We start from the raw sequence: 20,184 nt of genomic DNA on the forward strand, positions 1-20,184 counted from the left end.
TATGTAAAAGAAGACCATTGTGGAAAAGGACATTATGAAATAAAAACTGACTTTGTAAAACGTTTTATCTTATAAAACCTTGAAAATAAATGAAATGTCCTTATTTTTAAAAAGTATGACGTTGTTAAAATAATCATTATGAAATATTTAATCAAAATAAAATGGTTGTTACATATTAAAGAATAGCATAACACTTTTCATAATAATACTAACACCTCATTTTAAAATTTAATGTCTATATTACATAATTGTCTGTTATTTATCAAAAGGATAGTTATTTCAAAAAGGCCTTTTTATTTATTGAATTTTGACACTTTTGGGCTTCCATAGGAGTGAGCCCAAGCCTATTATCTTGAGATGTGAGGCCTATTTTATTAACAACTCCACAAAATATCTCATACGAGTTCAACTGAAAGTGTCGATGTGTTCACTGCAACAGTAGAGCGGCCTCAGCTGCGTCATGGCGCATCCGAGAACTTAACAAAATAAAAGCATCCAACATCGTGAAAAGAGTCACTATAACACAATTTAGCAGTAATAAATTAAATGATACTGCATATGTTTGTGGGGACTGGCGTCAAGTTGTATTTTACAATTTTAAAATGTCCAGAAGCTAGCAAGTTACTTCTTGTTTAAAATTACATAGCTCTTAATATGAAAAGAACACATCGATCGTTTCTGGTTCCTATGCAGTAAAGATTTGTCATTTTACAATGCACATCCTATTGAAATTAAAATAAAAGCATTCAGCGAATGCATATATTTGTGGGGATGTTGTATTTTACAGTTTTTTTTTTTTTTAAATTGCATAATTTCACAAGTTACTTCATGTTAAAAATTAGGCAGCTCCTAATATGAAAAGAAAAATGCACTGAGCTGTCACCATTGTCTTCCAAATGTATTTATGCCATGTTGTAGTGACAGAAAAATGACCAAAACAAATCAGTCACACTTTGTTTGTTTTTTTACAGTACAGTACATATTTTATTTTTTTAACTTTTTTTTTTTTTTTTTCAATTGCTATGAAATTACTGTATCAATGACTAAAAAATAAACCCATATTTAAATTAGGGGGAAAAATTGTACATTTCATTGTAAATTTAAATATAAATTGTGCGATTAATTATTGAAGTCATTCGATTATTTTAAAATTTGTAATCGACTGACACCTCTAGTTTTCACACATCCATTGCTCCCTTGAAAGGAGCTTTATAAATCTAAGTTGCTTTTATCATTATTTGTTATTGTTGTTGTTGTTCTTTGTTGGTGACAACCAGTTCTATGCGTTTTCAGGTGGTCACACTGCGGAAATCCTGCGATTGATGAGGAGCCTGTCTAGTGCTTACTCACCACGATTTTATGTCATTGCGGATACAGACAAGATGAGTGAAGAGAGAATCCGTGCATTTGAAAAATCCAAACATCTCTTGGACTCTGATCCGCAGGTACTTTGCCCATTTTTCTTGTCTTGTCGTTAGGTTAGACCACTTTCTTGTTTGTAAAAGATTATGTGTGTATTAATAAAATTGCATGTGCAAAATAAAGTAGTATACAGACATGCCACTATTTGGATCAACATATTAATACAATAGCATAGTGGTCCCAAGTGTTCTTAAAAATGAGGTAGAAGTTTTATTCCTAAAATACACTTGCATTTATTCTTCTAGATAGGCCACTGCAACATCATGCACAGTTTAAACATCACACTGTACTTGAATGTAGGAAAATAAAAGTGGACTTAAGTCATGATTACATTCGGATGTATTCAGAATATTGAAGGGAAATCATACTCCGGTTAATGTACAGGTTGATGTTATTTCCTGCTTGGCATTGCTGCCTGTCGCACCTCCTCCGGTGCCCATGGGTCAGCTGCAGGGTCATCAGCCAGGAACCACCAGTCATTGATGTTTCGCCCCTTTAATCCTGGGTAGTGATTCCAGGTATTTTTTGCCAAGTGTCTTTTTGTCAAGTATTTGCAGCGATTTCAAGTATCTTTTATAAAATATTTATAGTGATTCCAACTGTCTTTTGCAAAGTATCTTTTATCAAGTTTTTACGGTGATTTTTACTTTTGTGGGGCTATGGGTTTAGAATAAGTTAGTATTGTATTTTGAATATATAAGTTTTGGCAATAAAGTATTTAAAATGTATAAGTTTTGGCAATAAAGTATTTTAAATGTATAAGTTTTGACTACAAAGTATTTTAAATGTATAAGTTTTGACTACAAAGTATTTTAAATGTATAAGTTTTGACTACAAAGTATTTTAAATGTATAAGTTTTGACTACAAAGTATTTTAAATATATAAGTTTTGGCAATAAAGTATTTTAAATATATAAGTTTTGACAATAAAGTATTTTAAATGTATAAGTTTTAAATATATAAGTTTTGACTACAAAGTATTTTTTTACTACAAAGTATTTAGAATGTATAAGTTTTAAATGTATAAGTTTTGACTACAAAGTTTTTTAAATGTATAAGTTTTGACTGCAAAGTATTTAGAATGTATAAGTTTTAAATGTATAGGTTTTAACTACAAAGTATTATAAATGTCGAAGTTTTGACTACAAAGTATTTAGAATGTATAAGTTTTAAATGTATAAGTTTTGACTACAAAGTATTTAGAATGTGTAAGTTTTAGCAATAAAGGATTTTAAATGTATAAGTTTTGACTACAAAGTATTTTAAATATATAAGTTTTGGCAAGAAAAGTATTTTAAATGTATAAGTTTTAGCAATAAAGTATTTTAAATATATACGTTTTGACAATAAAGTATTTTAAATGTATAAGTTTTAAATATATAAGTTTTGACTACAAAGTATTTTTTGACTACAAAGTATTTAGAATGTATAAGTTTTAAATATATAAAAGTTTTGACTGCAAAGTATTTAGAATGTATAAGTTTTAAATGTGTAAGTTTTGGCAATAAAGTATTTTAAATGTATAAGTTTTGACTACAAAGTATTTTAAATGTATAAGTTTTAAATGTGTAAGTTTTGGCAATAAAGTATTTTAAATATATAAGTTTTGACTAGTTAATGTACAGGTTGATGTTATTTCCTGCTTGGCATTGCTGCCTGTCGCACCTCCTCCGGTTCCCATGGGTCAGCTGCAGGGTCATCAGCCAGGAACCACCAGTCATTGATGTTTCGCCCCTTTAATCCTGGAACGTCTCCTGGTGGCGGAGCAGTGACAGGGACGTCTCCCTGTCACCCCCTGCAGCTGATGTCGGGGTTAGCTCTTTCCCCAGCTCCTGTCCTTCCTCCTCAGCCAGAGCCAAAAGCTGCCTTTCTCTGCCTCCTCTGCCAGATCTTTTATTGCCTTTCGGAGCTTCCCTCCAGTCACTCCTGCATCCCTCAAGAGGCGTGTGGCAGACAGCCCCACATAGCCTCGGTAGCCAACTTCTACTGGATAGATGGTGGTCTTCCAGCCTACTTCCCGGCACTCAGCAGCCAGCTCAGAGTACTTGGCCTTCTTGCCCTCAAATGCGGCCTCGATCTCCCCCTCTGCTGGTACAGTCAGCTCGATGAGGTGAACCACTCTTGCCTCGGTGGACCACACTACGATGTCAGGGCGGAGAGACGTAGTGATGATCTCTGTGGGGAACCGGAGCTGCCTATTGAGGTCAACCCTCATGTTCCACTCATGGCTGGGGGAAAAGGGCCTTGTGATGTTTCTGGGCCTGGTGTACCTTTGCCCCCCTTCTGTGACAAAGCTGGTAAAGTTCTCTGCCGATGGTGATTCTTTGCAGCCCTGTCGACACCCCTCCAGCACCTCAGCAAGCTTCCTCAGGACCTGGTCATGGCGCCATCTATAGCGCCCCTGAGAGAGTGCAGTCTTGCAGCCCGACAAGATGTGCTGGAGCCTTGCGTTGCACGAATGAGGAAGCTGATCCTTGCCTGTGGGATCTTCCACAGGTCGGACCAACTGATGTTTCGGTTGACAACTCCCTCCCATGTTGTCCAGCTTCCTTGTCGGCCCTGTGATACGGCCTTGATCTTGTAGCGCTCCTCCTCCATCCTTGCCACCTCCGCCACCACCATCTGCTTTTGCTCCTTGCGGTTTGCCTTGGACCAGAAGCGTGGTGCTTCTCCCCATCCTAGGCCTGCTCTTCCTGCCTGGACTCTGCCCAGGATCTCTTGGTGATGCAGTCTACTGACAGCTTGGTCAACCTCAGACTGGGCGTTCCACTTTCGGCCAGTAGGAACCTTCGCGTTGGCGTTCCTCACTGACTGATCAGTGGACTCTCTTAGCTCGAGAACCAGCCTGGACTTCTCTTGCATGTAGCCCAAACTGATCGACTGCAGGGGCAACTGCCCATGAGACCCGTCTCAGAAAGGCACCGTGGCAGTCCCAGCCACTCTCTGATGAATGAATTGGCTTTTCCATCCATCTTACTCACGGCGGATGAGGGGATCTCGCTCATTTTCAAGGGCCACATCACCCTCCTGTAGAGTACGAACTGGTAGCACCAGACTTTGTACTTCCCAGGGAGCTGGCTTTGGTCGATTCTTGACAGGCCGTCTGTGAGCTGTTTCATGATGGTCCTCCCCATCTGTTTGTCAGACAGCTCTGCAGTGTACTGCCTCCCCAGGCTTTTGATGGGTTGCTCAGACAAGAGGGGGATTTTCTCTCCCCCGGCGACAAAGATGGTGTTGTCGTTCTTGACTCCCCTTCTGAGTGACAGGCTACGGGATTTGGAGGGTTTGATCCTCATTCTGGCCCATGACATCAACTCATCCACCCTTCTCAGCAGTCGGGATGTACATGCTGCTGTCTGCAGGAGGCTGGTGACGTCGTCCATGTAGCACCTCAATGGGGGTAATCTCTGTCCAGATGGTAGTTTGGTTCCTCCAACCATTTGCCTTGCTCCGATGAGAATTATCTCAAAGGGTGCCACAAATAAGACTGGAGAAATGGCACACCCCATTGCGATTCCCACTTCTAGCTGCTGCCACCCGGTGGTGAAATCCTGGAGGGCAAAGCACATCTGCAGATCGCTGAAGTATCGCGCTATTAGCTTCTTGATGCAGGGAGGCATGTGGAAGAACTCCAGGGCGTAGTTGATCAGCTGGTGTGGGACCGATCCGTACGCATTACCGAGGTCAGGCCAGATGACGTGCAGGTCGGTCTTCTCCCGCTTGGCCTTCTGGAAATCATACTCCAATAAATGTTTAAAAAAAATAAAAAAAATAAAAAAAAAAAGGGGGAGAAAAAGTATGATCATAGTGAATGTGCCAAAATTGGACATTTAAAAATTCATAGCTTACTTCCTGTACATTTTAGCTACATGGTCCCAATAGACTTTGTGCGTCTTGTGGTGCTACCACGTGCCTGCCAATTTTCGTAGCTCTAGGTCAAACGTGCCGGGATTGGTTTTTATTTTTCTACGCTAGGGGGTGCTATAGAGTTATGACAACTTCAAAATTTCAAATTTTTCGCCGGGCCCGAAGAGTTTGCAAAGTTTGGTGAGTTTTCGTGAATGTTTAGGTCGTCAAAAATGCGATCTTTTGCGGAGAAGAATAAATAATAATAATAACTAGAGCTGCGAGCAGCTATAACGGGCCCTCGCAGTCCGGGCCAGTTTTGGGTACTTCCACGTTGGGGTACTGGCACATTGGAAGCAGAATTTCTTTAAAAATGGCATAATAAACCTTCACATATGGATTGATGGATGGATGGATGTGTGATGAGTATGTAAAGCTCAATGAGTTTTGGTGAATGTTAAGATCTGCAAAAATTTGCGTCCTTTTTTATTTTTAGGCAAGGAGTTGCCCTGATTGGTATTTTGTAAAAGTATATATACACATCATCGTTTGTTGTACTCATTGCACAATATTACTTTTGTTGTCCATAGAGGTTATCAATAAAAATAATAATAATAATTATAAAGTACATATGTTTGGATACGTCTGCTGCCAGTGAACATTTTGAGCGGTGGAAAGTAAAAAAACATTCATAAATGTTCTCACGCAATTTGTAAACAACTTTTCTACAAAATACCGGATGTGGGCTAATTTATTTTTTTTTTCGTTCCAAGCGCTAGGTGGCGCTGTATTTCTAATTGAATGTTGTCATAGAGATACCTTCAGGCCTTGACTCTAAACATACATGTCAAGTGTGGGATTTTTTTGGAGCATGTACCGTGGAGTTATTAAGCATATCCTTCATTCACGATATTGCTTTTAATGTCCATAGAGGCTATCAAAAATCAATAAAACTAAATAACAAAAATATGTATGTTTGGTTAGGTCTGATGCCAGTGAACATTTTGAGTGGTGGAAAGTACAAGAATATTCATAAATGACGATATATATATATATATATATATATATATATATATATATATATATATATATATATATATATATATTTATATAAAAACACTTAGAATGAGTTTACATTTTTTGTACAAAATACCGTATGTGGGGTATTTTTTTGTTTTGCCTCAAGGGCTCGGTGGCGCTGCATATATAACTGAATATTGTCATAGAGATACTTTCAGGCCTTGACAATAAACATACCTGTCAAGTTTGGGATTTTTCGGAGCATGCACCGGGAAGTTATTAAGCATATCCTTTTTCATTGCGAAACGTGTTTACAATTTTTATAAAAATACCGTAAGTGGGGTATTTTTTTTTCACGCCTCAAGGGCTAGGTGGCGCTGCATATATAACTGAATATTGTCATAGAGATACCTTCAGGCCTTGACTATAAACATACATGTCAAGTTTGGGATTTTTTGGAGCATGTACCGGGGAGTTATTAAGCAAATCCTTTTTCATTGCAAAACACAAATTTTGATGCCCCGCCCTCATCATTTCGAAAAGTCAAGATTTTTCCCCCTGTCGTTGGCTCAGTTCTTGACATGGTCCAGGTCAAGTCTTTCCTCAGTCGGATGAAACGTGTAGAAGTGTGCAAAAGATGCCCCCTGTAAATGTGCTAAAATCGTAAAAAATGTGACATTCAAAAATTCGTAGCTCACTTCCTGTTCATTTTAGCATATAGGTCCAAGAGACTTTTTTGTAGGTCTTGGGCTCCCTCATACACCTAAAAATTTCCAAAGATCTTGCTTAAACCTACAACCGGGGCTACTTCGTTAAAAATTTCTAGGGGGTGCTATTGAGTCATTTTTGTAAAAATAGCACAATCCACAATAAAATATTGCTCATTTTGCCAGGCCAGATGTGTGCGCCAAGTTTCATGAGTTTCTGTGCATGTTTCGGCCCTCAAAATTGGCGTTGTCTTCTTGGCGAACAGCGCTTAGCCACGCCCACAGCGATTCGCGAAAACTCACAAACTTAAAAAAATATCCAAATGTAAAGGTTTATCATGGCATTGTCAAAGAAATTCTGCTTCCAATGTACCAGTACCCCAACGTGCAAGTACCCGAACGTGGCCCGGGCTGTGAGGGCCCTTTATAGCTGCTCGCAGCTCTAGTTATTATTATTATTATTATTATTATTATTATTATTATTATTATATCTCAAATGAAGGGGTTTAAAACAAATGGTTGTGAAGGTGTTTGTCGCTGAGGTTGTATTTACCTAGGTTTAAAAGCTGTCAAGCTCAGATGAAAATTAGGGGTGTGCCATCTAAGGCGCCCCACGATTCGATTCGATTGCGATTAAGGGTGATACGATTCAATTATTGAACGATTATCACGATGATCATCACGATTTTCGATGCATCTTTTTTTCTCCTTTCAGGATTTTTTTCTTACTTTGTGGCTACTTCATACTTTTAAGGCTGGGGTGTCATGTTAGCTCAGGGGCTGCATGGAAGATATATTATCAAGTGGGCCGCATCGGTAAAATAACGGTATATAACTTAAAAACGATTGCTGTCAGTTATATGCAGATTTTCGATATTTGTGTGCCAGCCCTAAATTACGAAGCTCAGCTATAATTATATTGTTCCAAAAAATAATACAAATGGAATGCGGCAACACTGAGTTCTAGACGTGTTAAATTGAACGGTTTTGCATAAATATTGTTCCCAGAATCCATTGCGTGGCGCAGTTAATGACCTTATAAGGACGCCTAATCCTTGTCATATCTATTTGTGTTACCAGTAATTGAATTTGTGTCATGTTTAACACGTTTGTCGGTCTATGACTAAAAAAATAATAATAATTAAACAAACCGTAACTTTAAGTTGCGTGTAAAATAATGACATCCAGGACGATTATCCCGTACAAGTTGCATTGCTCATCTGAGGACTGCTTGTGAAATTATAAATTTGATATATTTTGATTGTGGCCGGCTGATTAATTAGTCTGACATAACAATTTTTATTTATTTATTTTTTTAACTTTACAAAATCATCTCGCGGGGCCGGATTGAACCCCTTTGCAGGCCTGATCCAGCCTTATGTTTGACACCCCTGTTTTAAGGTATATTTTTTAGTATTCATTAATTAAAGTAGTAGGGGTGTAAAAAAAAAAAAAAAAAAGTCAATTCGGCAATATATCGCAATATTACATCGCGCAATTCTCGAATCGATTCAATAGGCGGCCAAATCAATTTTTTAACATCCATTTTTGATGGAAAAATATTCACCAAAACGTCTTGTTTTCATCCTGCATTCATACATTAGCAATGAAACAAATGCCATGTTTTCTAGTGTACCATTCATTGGATCACACGGAGCCGAGAGGTACATCAATCATGGAGTTCTTCAGTTGTAAGCACACTGAATGCCCACTTTTATTCTATACCCCTGATCTTCAGACTCAGACCAGACATGGTGAGTAAGCATTCTGATAAGTGTGTGCGGGTGTCTGTATAGATAGATATTCCATATCTTGGAAATGTACTCACTGCGCATGTTGCCTCCCTTCCCTTTGTATATTTTGTTGTTTCAGGTGCTGTGCAACGGGCCTGGGACCTGTGTTCCCCTTTGTATAGCAGGACTCCTGCTTGGAATTCTGGGAATTAAGAAAGTTGTAATTGTTTTTATTGAAAGTATTTGTCGGGTGGAGTCACTGTCGCTCACAGGGAAAATTCTTTATCACTTTTCAGACTATTTTTTTGTGCAGTGGGCCAGTCTGAGGGACAGCTATCCAAAGTCCATTTTCCTTGGCAGAATCGTGTAAACGTCTTTTGCAGCAAGACAGAATGTACAGACTAGGGCTGTCAAAGTTAAAGTGTTAATAGATTAACTAGAAAAATTTCCACGGAAATTTTGGATGTGACTGTTGACTCTTGCAAAAAATAAAAAAATAAAAATTGGGAATGAGCTGAACAGTTTAAAATTTGAATGGTTTTAATTGATCAAGAAATGTGGAAGTTAAGCCATAATCGACTAACTGAAAAATAGTTACTGTCTCTTTAACAAATATGCACATTCACGCACACACATTTCGTTATTACCTGGTGGGCAAACATTTTGCTTCAACTGAGTTCTATGAGAAAGCGCACACCTCGAACAAAAGGCTCTCACGACTCACGGTTTAAGATACAGATTTCAGAAATGGCCCGTTCTCATTTTTTTATATCAGATGAAAAATGACCAAATTAGAGCAGGTTGAAACCGTGTGACTTAAAAAAAAAAAAAAATGACAAGAAAAAAGTGGCCAAAATTACATAGGGTTGAATGGCCGAAAAATGTGACTTCTTCTCGCTTGAAGTCAAATAAAAGGTACTAAACGACACTGCCAAAAATGTCAGCAATTTGATGGCAAAATGGCAGAAAATAAGTTAAAAAAAAATAAACACATAAAAAAAAAGACGAGAATGTCAAGAAAGGAAAGTAGAGGCAGAAAATTACCATATGTCCATAAAATTGCCAAAAATGTCAGAAATTTTAGACAAAGGCAGAAAAGTCTAAAAATGTATGAAAAATTACACACACAAAAAAATTCCAAAACTGAAGACAAAAGGTAGAAGAAAATGAATGTCAAAGTATTGGATGCATATTTAGGGCCCGAACAGCGACCGCTGCGAGGTCCCACTTGTTTTTGTAAGAATTCTTCTTCTTCTTCTTCTTCTTCTTCTTCTTCTTCTTTTTTAGGTGTATGAGGGAGCCCAAGACCTACAAAAAAGTCTATTGGACCCATGTGCTAAAATGAACAGGAAGCGAGCTACGAATTTTTGAATGTCACATTTTTTACGATTTTAGCACATTTACAGGGGGCATACTTTTGCCCACTTCTCCTACACGTTTCATCCGACTGAGTTAAGACTTGACCAGGACCATGTCAAGACCTGAGCCAACGACAGGGGGAAAAATCTTGGCTTTTCGAAATAATATATGATGAGGGCGGGGCATAAAAATTTGTGTTTCGCAATGAAAAAGGATATGCTTAATAACTCCCCGGTACATGCTCCAAAAAATCCCAAATTTGACATGTATGTTTATAGTCAAGGCCTGAAGCTATCTCTATGACAACATTCAGTTATATATGCAGCGCCACCTAGCCCTTGAGGCATGAAAAAAAAATACCCCACTTATGGTATTTTTACAAAAAATGTAAACTTATTCTAAGTGTTATAACTAAGTCATTTATGAATATTCTTGTACTTTCCACCACTCAAAATGTTCACTGGCATCAGACCTAACCAAACATACATATTTTTGTTATTTAGTTTTATAGATTTTTGATAGCCTCTATGGACATTAAAAGCAATATCGTGAAAGAAGGATATGCTTAATAACTCCCAGGTACATGCTCCAAAAAATCCCATACTTGAATACTTGAAATGTATATTTATAGTCAAGGCCTGAAGGTATCTCTATGACAAAATTCAGTTATAAATACAGTGCCACCTAGTCCTTGAGGCAAAAAAAAAAAAGAAAAAAAAAAGCCTCACTTACGGTATTTTTACAAAAATTGTAAACTCATTGTAAGTGTGATAACTAAGTCATTTATGAATATTCTTTTACTTTCCACCACTCAATATGTTCACTGGCATCAGACCGATCCAAACATATGTACTTTTTTATTTAGTTTCTTTTTTCTTTTTTTGATCGCCTCTATGGACAATAAAAGCAACATTGTGCAATGAGTACGAGCGATGATGTGTATATGTACTTTTGCAAAACAAATACCAATCAGGGCAATTCACTCCCTAAAAATAAAATAAGACGCTGATTTTTGCAAATCTTAACAATCACCAAAACCCATTGAGCTTGACACACTCATCACACCTGGCAAAAAAAAAAAAATCCACGTAATGGTTTATCATGCCATTTTCAAAGAAATGCTGCTTCCAATGTGCCCCAACATGCAAGTACCCCAATGTGGCCCGGGCTGCGAGAGCCCTTTATAGCTGCTGGCAGCTCTAGTTTTATGTTGTTTTTGGTGCAACTCTCTAATTGGCTTTGGAGCCCTCAGTACTCAGTAAAGTACTAACACAGGGGTCAGTAGGAGGGGGTCAGCAAGCTTTCATGTCAAAAGAGCCATTTGAGGCCAAATAAATAAGCAAAATTGTTTTCTGGAGCCGCAAAACAAAACATTTGAAGATTGTGATGAAGGCAACAATGTGTCAGTGATGGTACTTTCCTGAGTACTCTGAACCAGTTCCAAATGACTGGGACTAGCTGCAATCTACACACGGACATTCAAGATGAACTGAGCAAGCAGTGTCTGAGATGGTATGGGATGGATAACGATAAAAATTAATAACTATTCTAAATAATGTATATGACTGATGCGTTACAGTTATGGATGGATGGGGACGGGTCTCGAATAAACTTCGGCTTCTACCTGTCAGCCCTTCTTTCGGATGTCAATGTTGCAAATGATGTGATGTGATCAGTGTTGGGCAATTACTTTAAAAATGTAATTAGTTATAGTTACAAATTACTTCTTTTAAAAAGTAATTGCGTTAGTAACTCCCTTACTGCTTTCTGAAAGTAATTAGTTATTCAGCTAAGTAATTAGGGCCCGAGCAGCGACCGCTGCGAGGTCCCTATTGTTTTTGTAAAAATTATTATTATTAGGGCCCGAGCAGCGACCGCTGCGAGGTCCCTATTGTTTTTGTAAAAATTATTATTAGGGCCCGAGCAGCGACCGCTGCGAGGTCCCTATTGTTTTTGTAAAAATTATTATTAGGGCCCGAGCAGCGACCGCTGCGAGGTCCCTATTGTTTTTGTAAAAATTATTATTATTATTATTATTATTAGGGCCCGAGCAGCGACCGCTGCGAGGTCCCTCTTGTTTTTGTAAGAATTATTATTAGGGCCCGAGCAGCGACCGCTGCGAGGTCCCTATTGTTTTTGTAAAAATATTATTATTATTATTATTATTATTAGGGCCCGAGCAGCGACCGCTGCGAGGTCCCTATTGTTTTTGTAAAAATTATTATTATTAGGGCCCGAGCAGCGACCGCTGCGAGGTCCCTATTGTTTTTGTAAAAATTATTATTATTATTATTATTATTATTATTATTATTATTATTAGGGCCCGAGCAGCGACCGCTGCGAGGTCCCTATTGTTTTTGTAAAAATTATTATTATTATTAGGGCCCGAGCAGCGACCGCTGCGAGGTCCCTATTGTTTTTGTAAAAATTATTATTATTAGGGCCCGAGCAGCGACCGCTGCGAGGTCCCTATTGTTTTTGTAAAAATTATTATTATTATTAGGGCCCGAGCAGCGACCGCTGCGAGGTCCCTATTGTTTTTGTAAAAATTCTTCTTCTTCTTCTTCTTCTTCTTCTTCTTCTTCTTCTTCTTCTTCTTCTTCTTCTTCTTCTTCTTCTTCTTCTTCTTCTTCTTCTTCTTCTTCTTCTTCTTCTTCTTCTTCTTCTTCTTCTTCTTCTTCTTCTTCTTCTTCTTCTTCTTTATTCTCCGCAAACGATCGCGATTTTGGGTACCTAAACATTCACGAAAACTCACCGAACTTTGCGCACTCTTCGGGCCCGGCGAAAAACTTGATATTATGAAGGCGTCATAACAACGCGACTCTATAGCGCCCCCTAGCGTAGAAAAATAATAACCAAGCCCGGCACGTTTGAGCTAGAGCAACGAAAATTGGCAGGCACGTGTAGCACCCCGAGACGCACAAAAAAGTCTATTGGGACCATGTAGCTAAAATGTACAGGAAATGAGCTATGAATTTTTTAATGTCCAATTTTGGCCTATTTTGGCACATTCACTGTGGTCATGCTTTTTCCCCCTTTGCAAACATTTTTCATCCAGTTGACTTCAAAATTGGCATTTATCATCTCAAGACCTGAGACAACAACTGGGCAAAAAACCTTGACTTTTTGAAATACTATATGACGGGGGCGGGGCATCAAATATTGCCTTGAAAATTTCATTTGTCCAGAAAGAGCAAATGCTTAATAACTCCCATGTTCAAGCTCCGAAAAATCTCAAACTTCTCAGAAAACGTAATAGTCACGGCCTGAAAACATCTATATGATAAAATTCAGTTATACATATAGCGCCACCTAGTGGTAACAATAAATGTCATACTTTACGTTTTTAGCTACTGTGCTGAGCTCGTTGAAGGGATCCAGTTGAAAATTGGTCAGAAAAGCCTTAAGATGTTGATCATGCCCCACACCGAATATTGTAACTTTTCGCCAAAGGGCGTGGCCGCTACGGTGACGCAAAGTCTGAAGATTTTTCGTGACAATAAAAGCTGCATTAACTTGACCGAGATGATCCTATCTTCTCAAAATTCCACACATTTGATGAGAGTCCAGCCCTAAAGACATCTACGAACTTATATTTCATCTTACTGATAGCGCCACCTAGTGGCATTTTTTTTTTCTTACAAATTTTCTTCTACGTTTTTGTCCAAACACGTTAACTGGACCTACCTCAGATTTGCTCAGATGAGGGTTTCGGCCTTCATGTCGTCACAACACGAAGTTTGTGAGTTTTCGTGAATTGCTGTGGGCGTGGCTAAGCGCTGTTCGCCAAGAAAACAACGCCGGTTTTGAGGGTCTAAACATGCACAGAAACTCATGAAACTTGGCACACACATCTGGCCTGGTAAAATGAGCAATATTTTAATGTTGATTGTGCTATTTTTACAAAAATGACTCAATAGCGCCCCCTAGAAAATTTTAACGAAGCAGCCCCGGTTGTACGTTTAAGCAAGATCTACGAAAAATTTTAGGTGTATGAGGGAGCCCAAGACCTACATAAAAGTCTCTTGGACCCATATGCTAAAATGAACAGGAAGTGAGCTACGAATTTTTGAATGTCCCATTTTTGATGATTTTTGCACATTTACAGGGGGCATACTTTTGCCCACTTCTTCTCCACGTTTCATCCGACTGAGTTAAGACTTGACCTGGACAATGTCAAGACCTGAGCCAACGACAGGGGGGAAAATCTTGACTTTTCGAAATACTATATGATGAGGGCGTGGCATCAAGATTTGTGTTTCGCAATGAAAAAGGATATGCTTGATAACTCCCCGGTACATGCTCCAAAAAATCCCAAACTTGACATGTATGCTTATAATCAAGGCCTGAAAATTATCTCTATGACAACATTCAGTTATATATGCAGCGCCACCTAGCCCTTGAGGCATAAAAAAAAAAATACCCCACATACGGTATTTTGTACAAAAAATGTAAACTCATTCTTAGTGTGATAACTCAGTCATTTATGAATATTCTTTTAGTTTCCACCACTCAAAATGTTCACTGGCATCAGACTTATCCAAACATATATATATTTTTATTTATTTTTGATAGCCTCTGTGGACATTAAAAGCAATATCGTGAATGAAGGATATGCTTAATAACTCCACGATACATGCTCCAAAAAAAATCCCACACTTGACATGTATGCTTATAATCAAGGCCTGAAGGTATCTCTATGACAACATTCAGTTATAAATACAGCGCCATCTAGCCCTTGAGGCATATTATATAAATAAAAAAAAAAAACACATACGGTATTTTGTACAAAAAATGTAAACTCATTCTAAGTGTGATAACTAAGTCATTTATGAATATTCTTTTAGTTTCCACCACTCAAATTGTTCACTGGCTTCACACCGATCCAAACGTATGTACGTTTCCATTTTGTTTTATTCATTTTTGATTGCCCCTTTGGACAATAAAAGTAACATTGTGCAATGAGTACAACGAGCGATGATGTCTATATACACTTTTACAAAAAATACCAATCAGGGCAACTCATTGCCTAAAAATAAAAAAGGACGCTGATTTTTGCAGGTCTCAACAATCACCAAAACCCGTTGAGCTTGACACAGACTGGCAAAAAAAAAAATCTACATGTAAACGTTTATTATGCCATTTTCAAAGAAATTTTGCTTCCAATATGCCAGTACCCCAACGTGCCAGTACCCTAACGTGCAAGTACCCCAACGTGCAAGGACCCCAACGTGGCCCGGGCTGCGAGGGCCCTTTATAGCTGCTCGCAGCTCTAGTTAGGGCCCGAGCAGCTACCGCTGCGAGGTCCCTATTGTTTTTCGATCGGATTATTATTATTATTATTAGGGCCCGAGCAGCGACCGCTGCGAGGTCCCTATTGTTTTTGTAAAAATTATTATTATTAGGGCCCGAGCAGCGACCGCTGCGAGGTCCCTATTGTTTTTGTAAAAATTATTATTATTATTATTATTATTATTATTATTAGGGCCCGAGCAGCGGCGGCGGCGGTGCCGCTGCTTGGCCCTATTGTTTTTGTAGGAATTCTTCTTATTCTTCTTCTTTTTCTTCTCCGCAAACAATCGCATTTTTGAGACACTAAACGTGAACGAAAACTCACCAAACTTTACACGCACATCAGGCCTGGCGAAAAATTTGATATTTTAAAGTCGACATACATGATAACAGAAAAATGGCTCCTTAGCGCCCCCTACATAGGTTAAACGGATCCCTGTCCCGCTACGATTGTCCGACGGCTATGAAAATTGTGTGGCACCTGTAGCACATCCCAATGAACAAAAACCTCTTTGAAGTGTGTACCCTAAAATAGACAGAAAGTGAGGTATGAGTATTTAAATGTCCAATTTTTGCCAATTTTTGCACATTTACAGGGGTCATACTTTTGCCCGCTTCTCCTACACGGTTAACCCGATTGACTTCAAACTTGGGATGGACCATCTCAACACCTGGGACAACATCATTGTAAAAAATCTAAAGTTTTTGATATACTATATGACGGCGGCGACGCATCAAATTTAGAGTTTAAAAATTCTTACTTCACGAAGCATTGCCGGTTGTACGTTTAATCTAGAGCTACGAAAATTTGTACACATATGTAAAAGGCTATGACCTACAAAAAACTATTTTTGAACCATATGCTAAACCTCACAGGAAGTCCGCCATTTTGATTTATTTTGGAACGTGTTGCCATTTTTTTGGCCATTTCATTGGGGTCTTATTTTAACGAACTCCTCCTACAGTGTTTATCCGATCATCTTCAAACTTGGTGTGATTCATCTTAAGATGTTGAAGATGAAAAGATATTGAAACCTTTATATTTCGTCGCACGCTGTTGTCATGGCATGCACTGTTTGCAAAGGAAAAAAAATATCCTTAAAGAAGCATTCCCATTTGTACGAAGCAGCGAGAGCTACGAAAATTTGTAGACATATGTAACAGCCCAAGATGTACAAAAAAGTCTCTTGGTGCCCTGTGCTAAACCCAACAGGAAGTCCCCCAGGGGCCGGGCATCACATTTTGAGCTAAAAAACTCCTCTTTAACAAAGCATACCCGGCTGTACGTTTCACCTAGAGTTACCAAAATTTGTAGAGGTATATAACAGCCCTCGAGGTACAAAAAACTCTTTTTGAACCATATGCTAAACCTAACAGGACGTCCGCCATTTTGATTTACTTTGGAATGTGTTGCCATTTTTTGGGCCATTTCGTAGGGGTCTTATTTTAACGAACTCCTCCTACAGAGTTTATCCGATCATCTTCAAACTTGGTGTGACTCATCTTAAGATGTTGAGGATGAAAAGTTATTGAAAGCTCTTTATTTCGTCGCACGCTGTTGTCGTGGCATGCACTTTTTGCAAAGGAAAAAAATCCTTCTTAATGAAGCATTCCCAGTTGTACGAAGTAGCTAGAGCTACAAAAATTTGTAGACATATGTAACAGCCCACAATGTACAAAAAAGTCTCTTGGTGCCATGTGCTAAACCCAACAGGAAGTCCCCCAGGGGCCGGGCATCACATTTTGAGCTAGAAAACTTCTCTTTAACGAAGCATTCCCGGTTGTACGTTTCACCTAGCGCGATGATAATTTGCAGGCATACATAAGAGCCTACGATGTACAAAAAAGTCTCTTGGAACCATGTGCTAAACCAAACAGGAAGTCCGCCATTTTGATTTACGATGGGATTTGTTGCCATTTTTTGTGGCCTTTTTCAGGGGTCATATTTTAACGAACTCCTCGTACAAAGTTCATCCGACCGTCTTCAAACTTGGTGTCTTTCATCGTAAGATGTTTAAGATGCAAAGTTATCGCAAGTTTTATTTTGTCGCACGCTGCTGCTATAGCGATGCATTGTTTGCCAAGTAAAGTGCTGCTTTGTTTTTTTATCTATACATGTGTGAAAACTCATGAAACTTTGCAAACACATCAGACTTGTCATGAACATGAATTTTTAGAGATTTATTGTGCAATTTGCAATAAATAGCGCCCTCTAGACATTTTTATGAAGTATTTCCGGTTGTATGATTCTGCTAGATTTGTGAAAATTAGGACAGACCCCTATCAGCATAATACCTACAAAAAAGTATTATGTAGCCATTTGCCAAACCAAAGAGGAAGACCGCTATTTTGATTTTATTTTGGGAATTATACATCATTTTTGGCCTCTTTCATTAAACTTTGCACAAACAAGGCACGGAAAAAACTAACATTTTAAATGGTCCTTGTTCCATGTAACAGTACCCCAACGTGCCAGTACCCTGACGTGCAAGTAACCCAACGTTGTGCTCAATAGCGCCCTCTATGCATTTTTATGGAGCATTTCCAATTGTATGATTCAAGCGATACACAACTAAAGATGACTTGACCTAGATTTGTGAAAACTGGGAGGCATACCTATTAGCTTAAGACCTACAAAAAGTATTCTGTAGCCGTATGCTAAACCTAAAAGGAAGTCCGCCATTTTGAATTTATTTTGGGAATTGCACACCATCTTTGGCCTTTTGCACTCACAAAGCTTGTCAAAAACATTTTAGATGGTCCTTGTCCGATTTGACAGTACCCCAACGTGCCAGTACCCCGACGTGCAAGTACCCCAACGTGGCCCAGGTTGCGAGGGCCCTTTATAGCTGCTCGCAGCTCTAGTTATTATTATTATTCTTTATTCTCCGCAAACGATCCCGATTTTGGGTACCTAAACATTCACGAAAACTCACCGAACTTTGCACACTCCTCAGGCCCGGCGAAAAATTTGATATTATGAAGTCGTCATAACAACGTGACTCTATAGCGCCCCCTAGCGTAGAAAAATAAAAACCAAGCCCGGCACGTTTGAGCTAGAGCAACGAAAATTGGCAGGCACGTGTAGCACCCCGAGCTGCACAAAAAAAGTCTATTGGGACCATGTAGCTAAAATGTACAGGAAATGAGCTATGAATTTTTTAATGTCCAATTTTGGCCTATTTTGGCACATTCACTGTGGTCATGCTTTTTCCCCCTCTGCAAACATTTTTCATCCAATTAACTTCAAACTTGGCATTTATCATCTCAAGACGTGAGAGAACAACTGGGCAAAAAGTCTTGCCTTTTCGAAATACTATATGATGGGGGCGGGGCATCAAATATTGCCTTTAAAATTTCATTTGTCCAGAAAGAGCAAATGCTTAATAACTCCCATGTTCAAGCTCCAAAAAATCTCAAACTTCTCAGGCAATGTAATAGTCACGGCCTGAAAACATCTATATGATAAAATTCAGTTATACATATAGCGCCACCTAGTGGTAACAATAAATGTCATACTTTACGTTTTTAGCTACTGCGCTGAGCTCGTTGAAGGGATACAGTTGAAAATTGGTCAGAAAAGCCTTAAGATGTTGATCATGCCCCACACCGAATATTGTAACTTTTCGCCAAAGGGCGTGGCCGCTACGGTGCCGCAAAGTCTGAAGATTTTTCGTGACAATAAAAGCTGCATTAACTTGACCGAGATGATCCTATCTTCTCAAAATTTCACACATTTGATGAGAGTCCAGCCCTAAAGACATCTATTAACTTATATTTCATCTTACTGATAGCGCCACCTACTGGTAATTTTTTTTCTTACGATTTTTCTTCAATGTTTTTCTCCAACCACATTAACTGCACCTTCCTCATATTTGCTCAGATGAGGGTTTCGGCCTTCATGATGTCACAACATGAAGTTGGTGAGTTTTCGCGAATCGCTGTGGGCGTGGCTAAGCGCTGTTCGTCAAGAAAACTACACCAATTTTGAGGGCCGAAACATGCACAGAAACTCATGAAACTTGGCGCACACATCTAGCCTGGCAAAATGAGCAATATTTTATCGTGTATTGTGCTATTTTTACAAAAATGACTCAATAGCGCCCCCTAGAAATTTTTAACGAAGCAGCCCCGATTGTACGTTTAAGCAAGATCTTTGGAAATTTTTAGGTGTATGAGGGAGCCCAAGACCTACAAAAAAGTCTCTTGGAACTATATGCTAAAATGAACAGGAAGTGAGCTACAAATTTTGGATTGTCCCATTTTTGACGATTTTAGCAAATTTACAGGGGTCATACTTTTGCCCACTTCTCCGACACGTTTCATCCGACTGACTTCAGACTTGACCTCGGCCATGTCAAGACCTGAGCCAACGACAGGGGAAAAAATCTTGACTTTTTGAAATACTATATGATGAGGGCGGGGCATCAAAATTTGGTTTCACAATGAAAAATAATATGCTTAATAACTCCCCGGTACATGCTCCAAAAAATCCCAAACTTGACATGTATGTTTATAGTCAAGGCCTGAAGCTATCTCTATGACAACATTCAGTTATATATGCAGCGCCACCTAGCCCTTGAGGCATGAAAAAAAAATACCCCACTTACGGTATTATTACAAAAAATTTAAACTCATTCTAAGTGTGATAACTAAGTCATTTATGAATATTCTTTTACTTTCCACCACTCAAAATGTTCACATATTTTTGTTATTTAGTTTTATGTATTTTTGATAGCCTCTATGGACATTAAAAGCAACTTTGTGCAATGAGTACGAGCGATAATGTGTGTATATATACTTTT

At 38.7% G+C, this 20,184-nt stretch overlaps 1 protein-coding gene across 2 annotated transcripts in view; it reads left to right on the forward strand.

Annotated features, from left to right (window-relative positions):
* alg14 (ALG14 UDP-N-acetylglucosaminyltransferase subunit) overlaps positions 1-9,257 on the forward strand; it is a 49,306-nt gene extending 40,049 nt beyond the window's left edge. The window contains exons 2-4 of one of the 2 annotated variants that reach the window (XM_077509368.1): positions 1,294-1,445; positions 8,627-8,749; positions 8,868-9,257. In XM_077509368.1, coding sequence (XP_077365494.1) covers positions 1,294-1,445; positions 8,627-8,749; positions 8,868-9,098 — 506 coding nt within the window. In that variant the 3' untranslated portion in view covers positions 9,099-9,257. The remainder of the gene's footprint in view (positions 1-1,293; positions 1,446-8,626; positions 8,750-8,867) is intronic. The other variant, XM_077509369.1, reaches the window with a different exon arrangement.
* Positions 9,258-20,184: the final 10,927 nt, after the last annotated feature.

Source organism: Festucalex cinctus, chromosome 20 (assembly GCF_051991245.1).
Source record: "Festucalex cinctus isolate MCC-2025b chromosome 20, RoL_Fcin_1.0, whole genome shotgun sequence".
Taxonomy (NCBI): domain Eukaryota; kingdom Metazoa; phylum Chordata; class Actinopteri; order Syngnathiformes; family Syngnathidae; genus Festucalex; species Festucalex cinctus.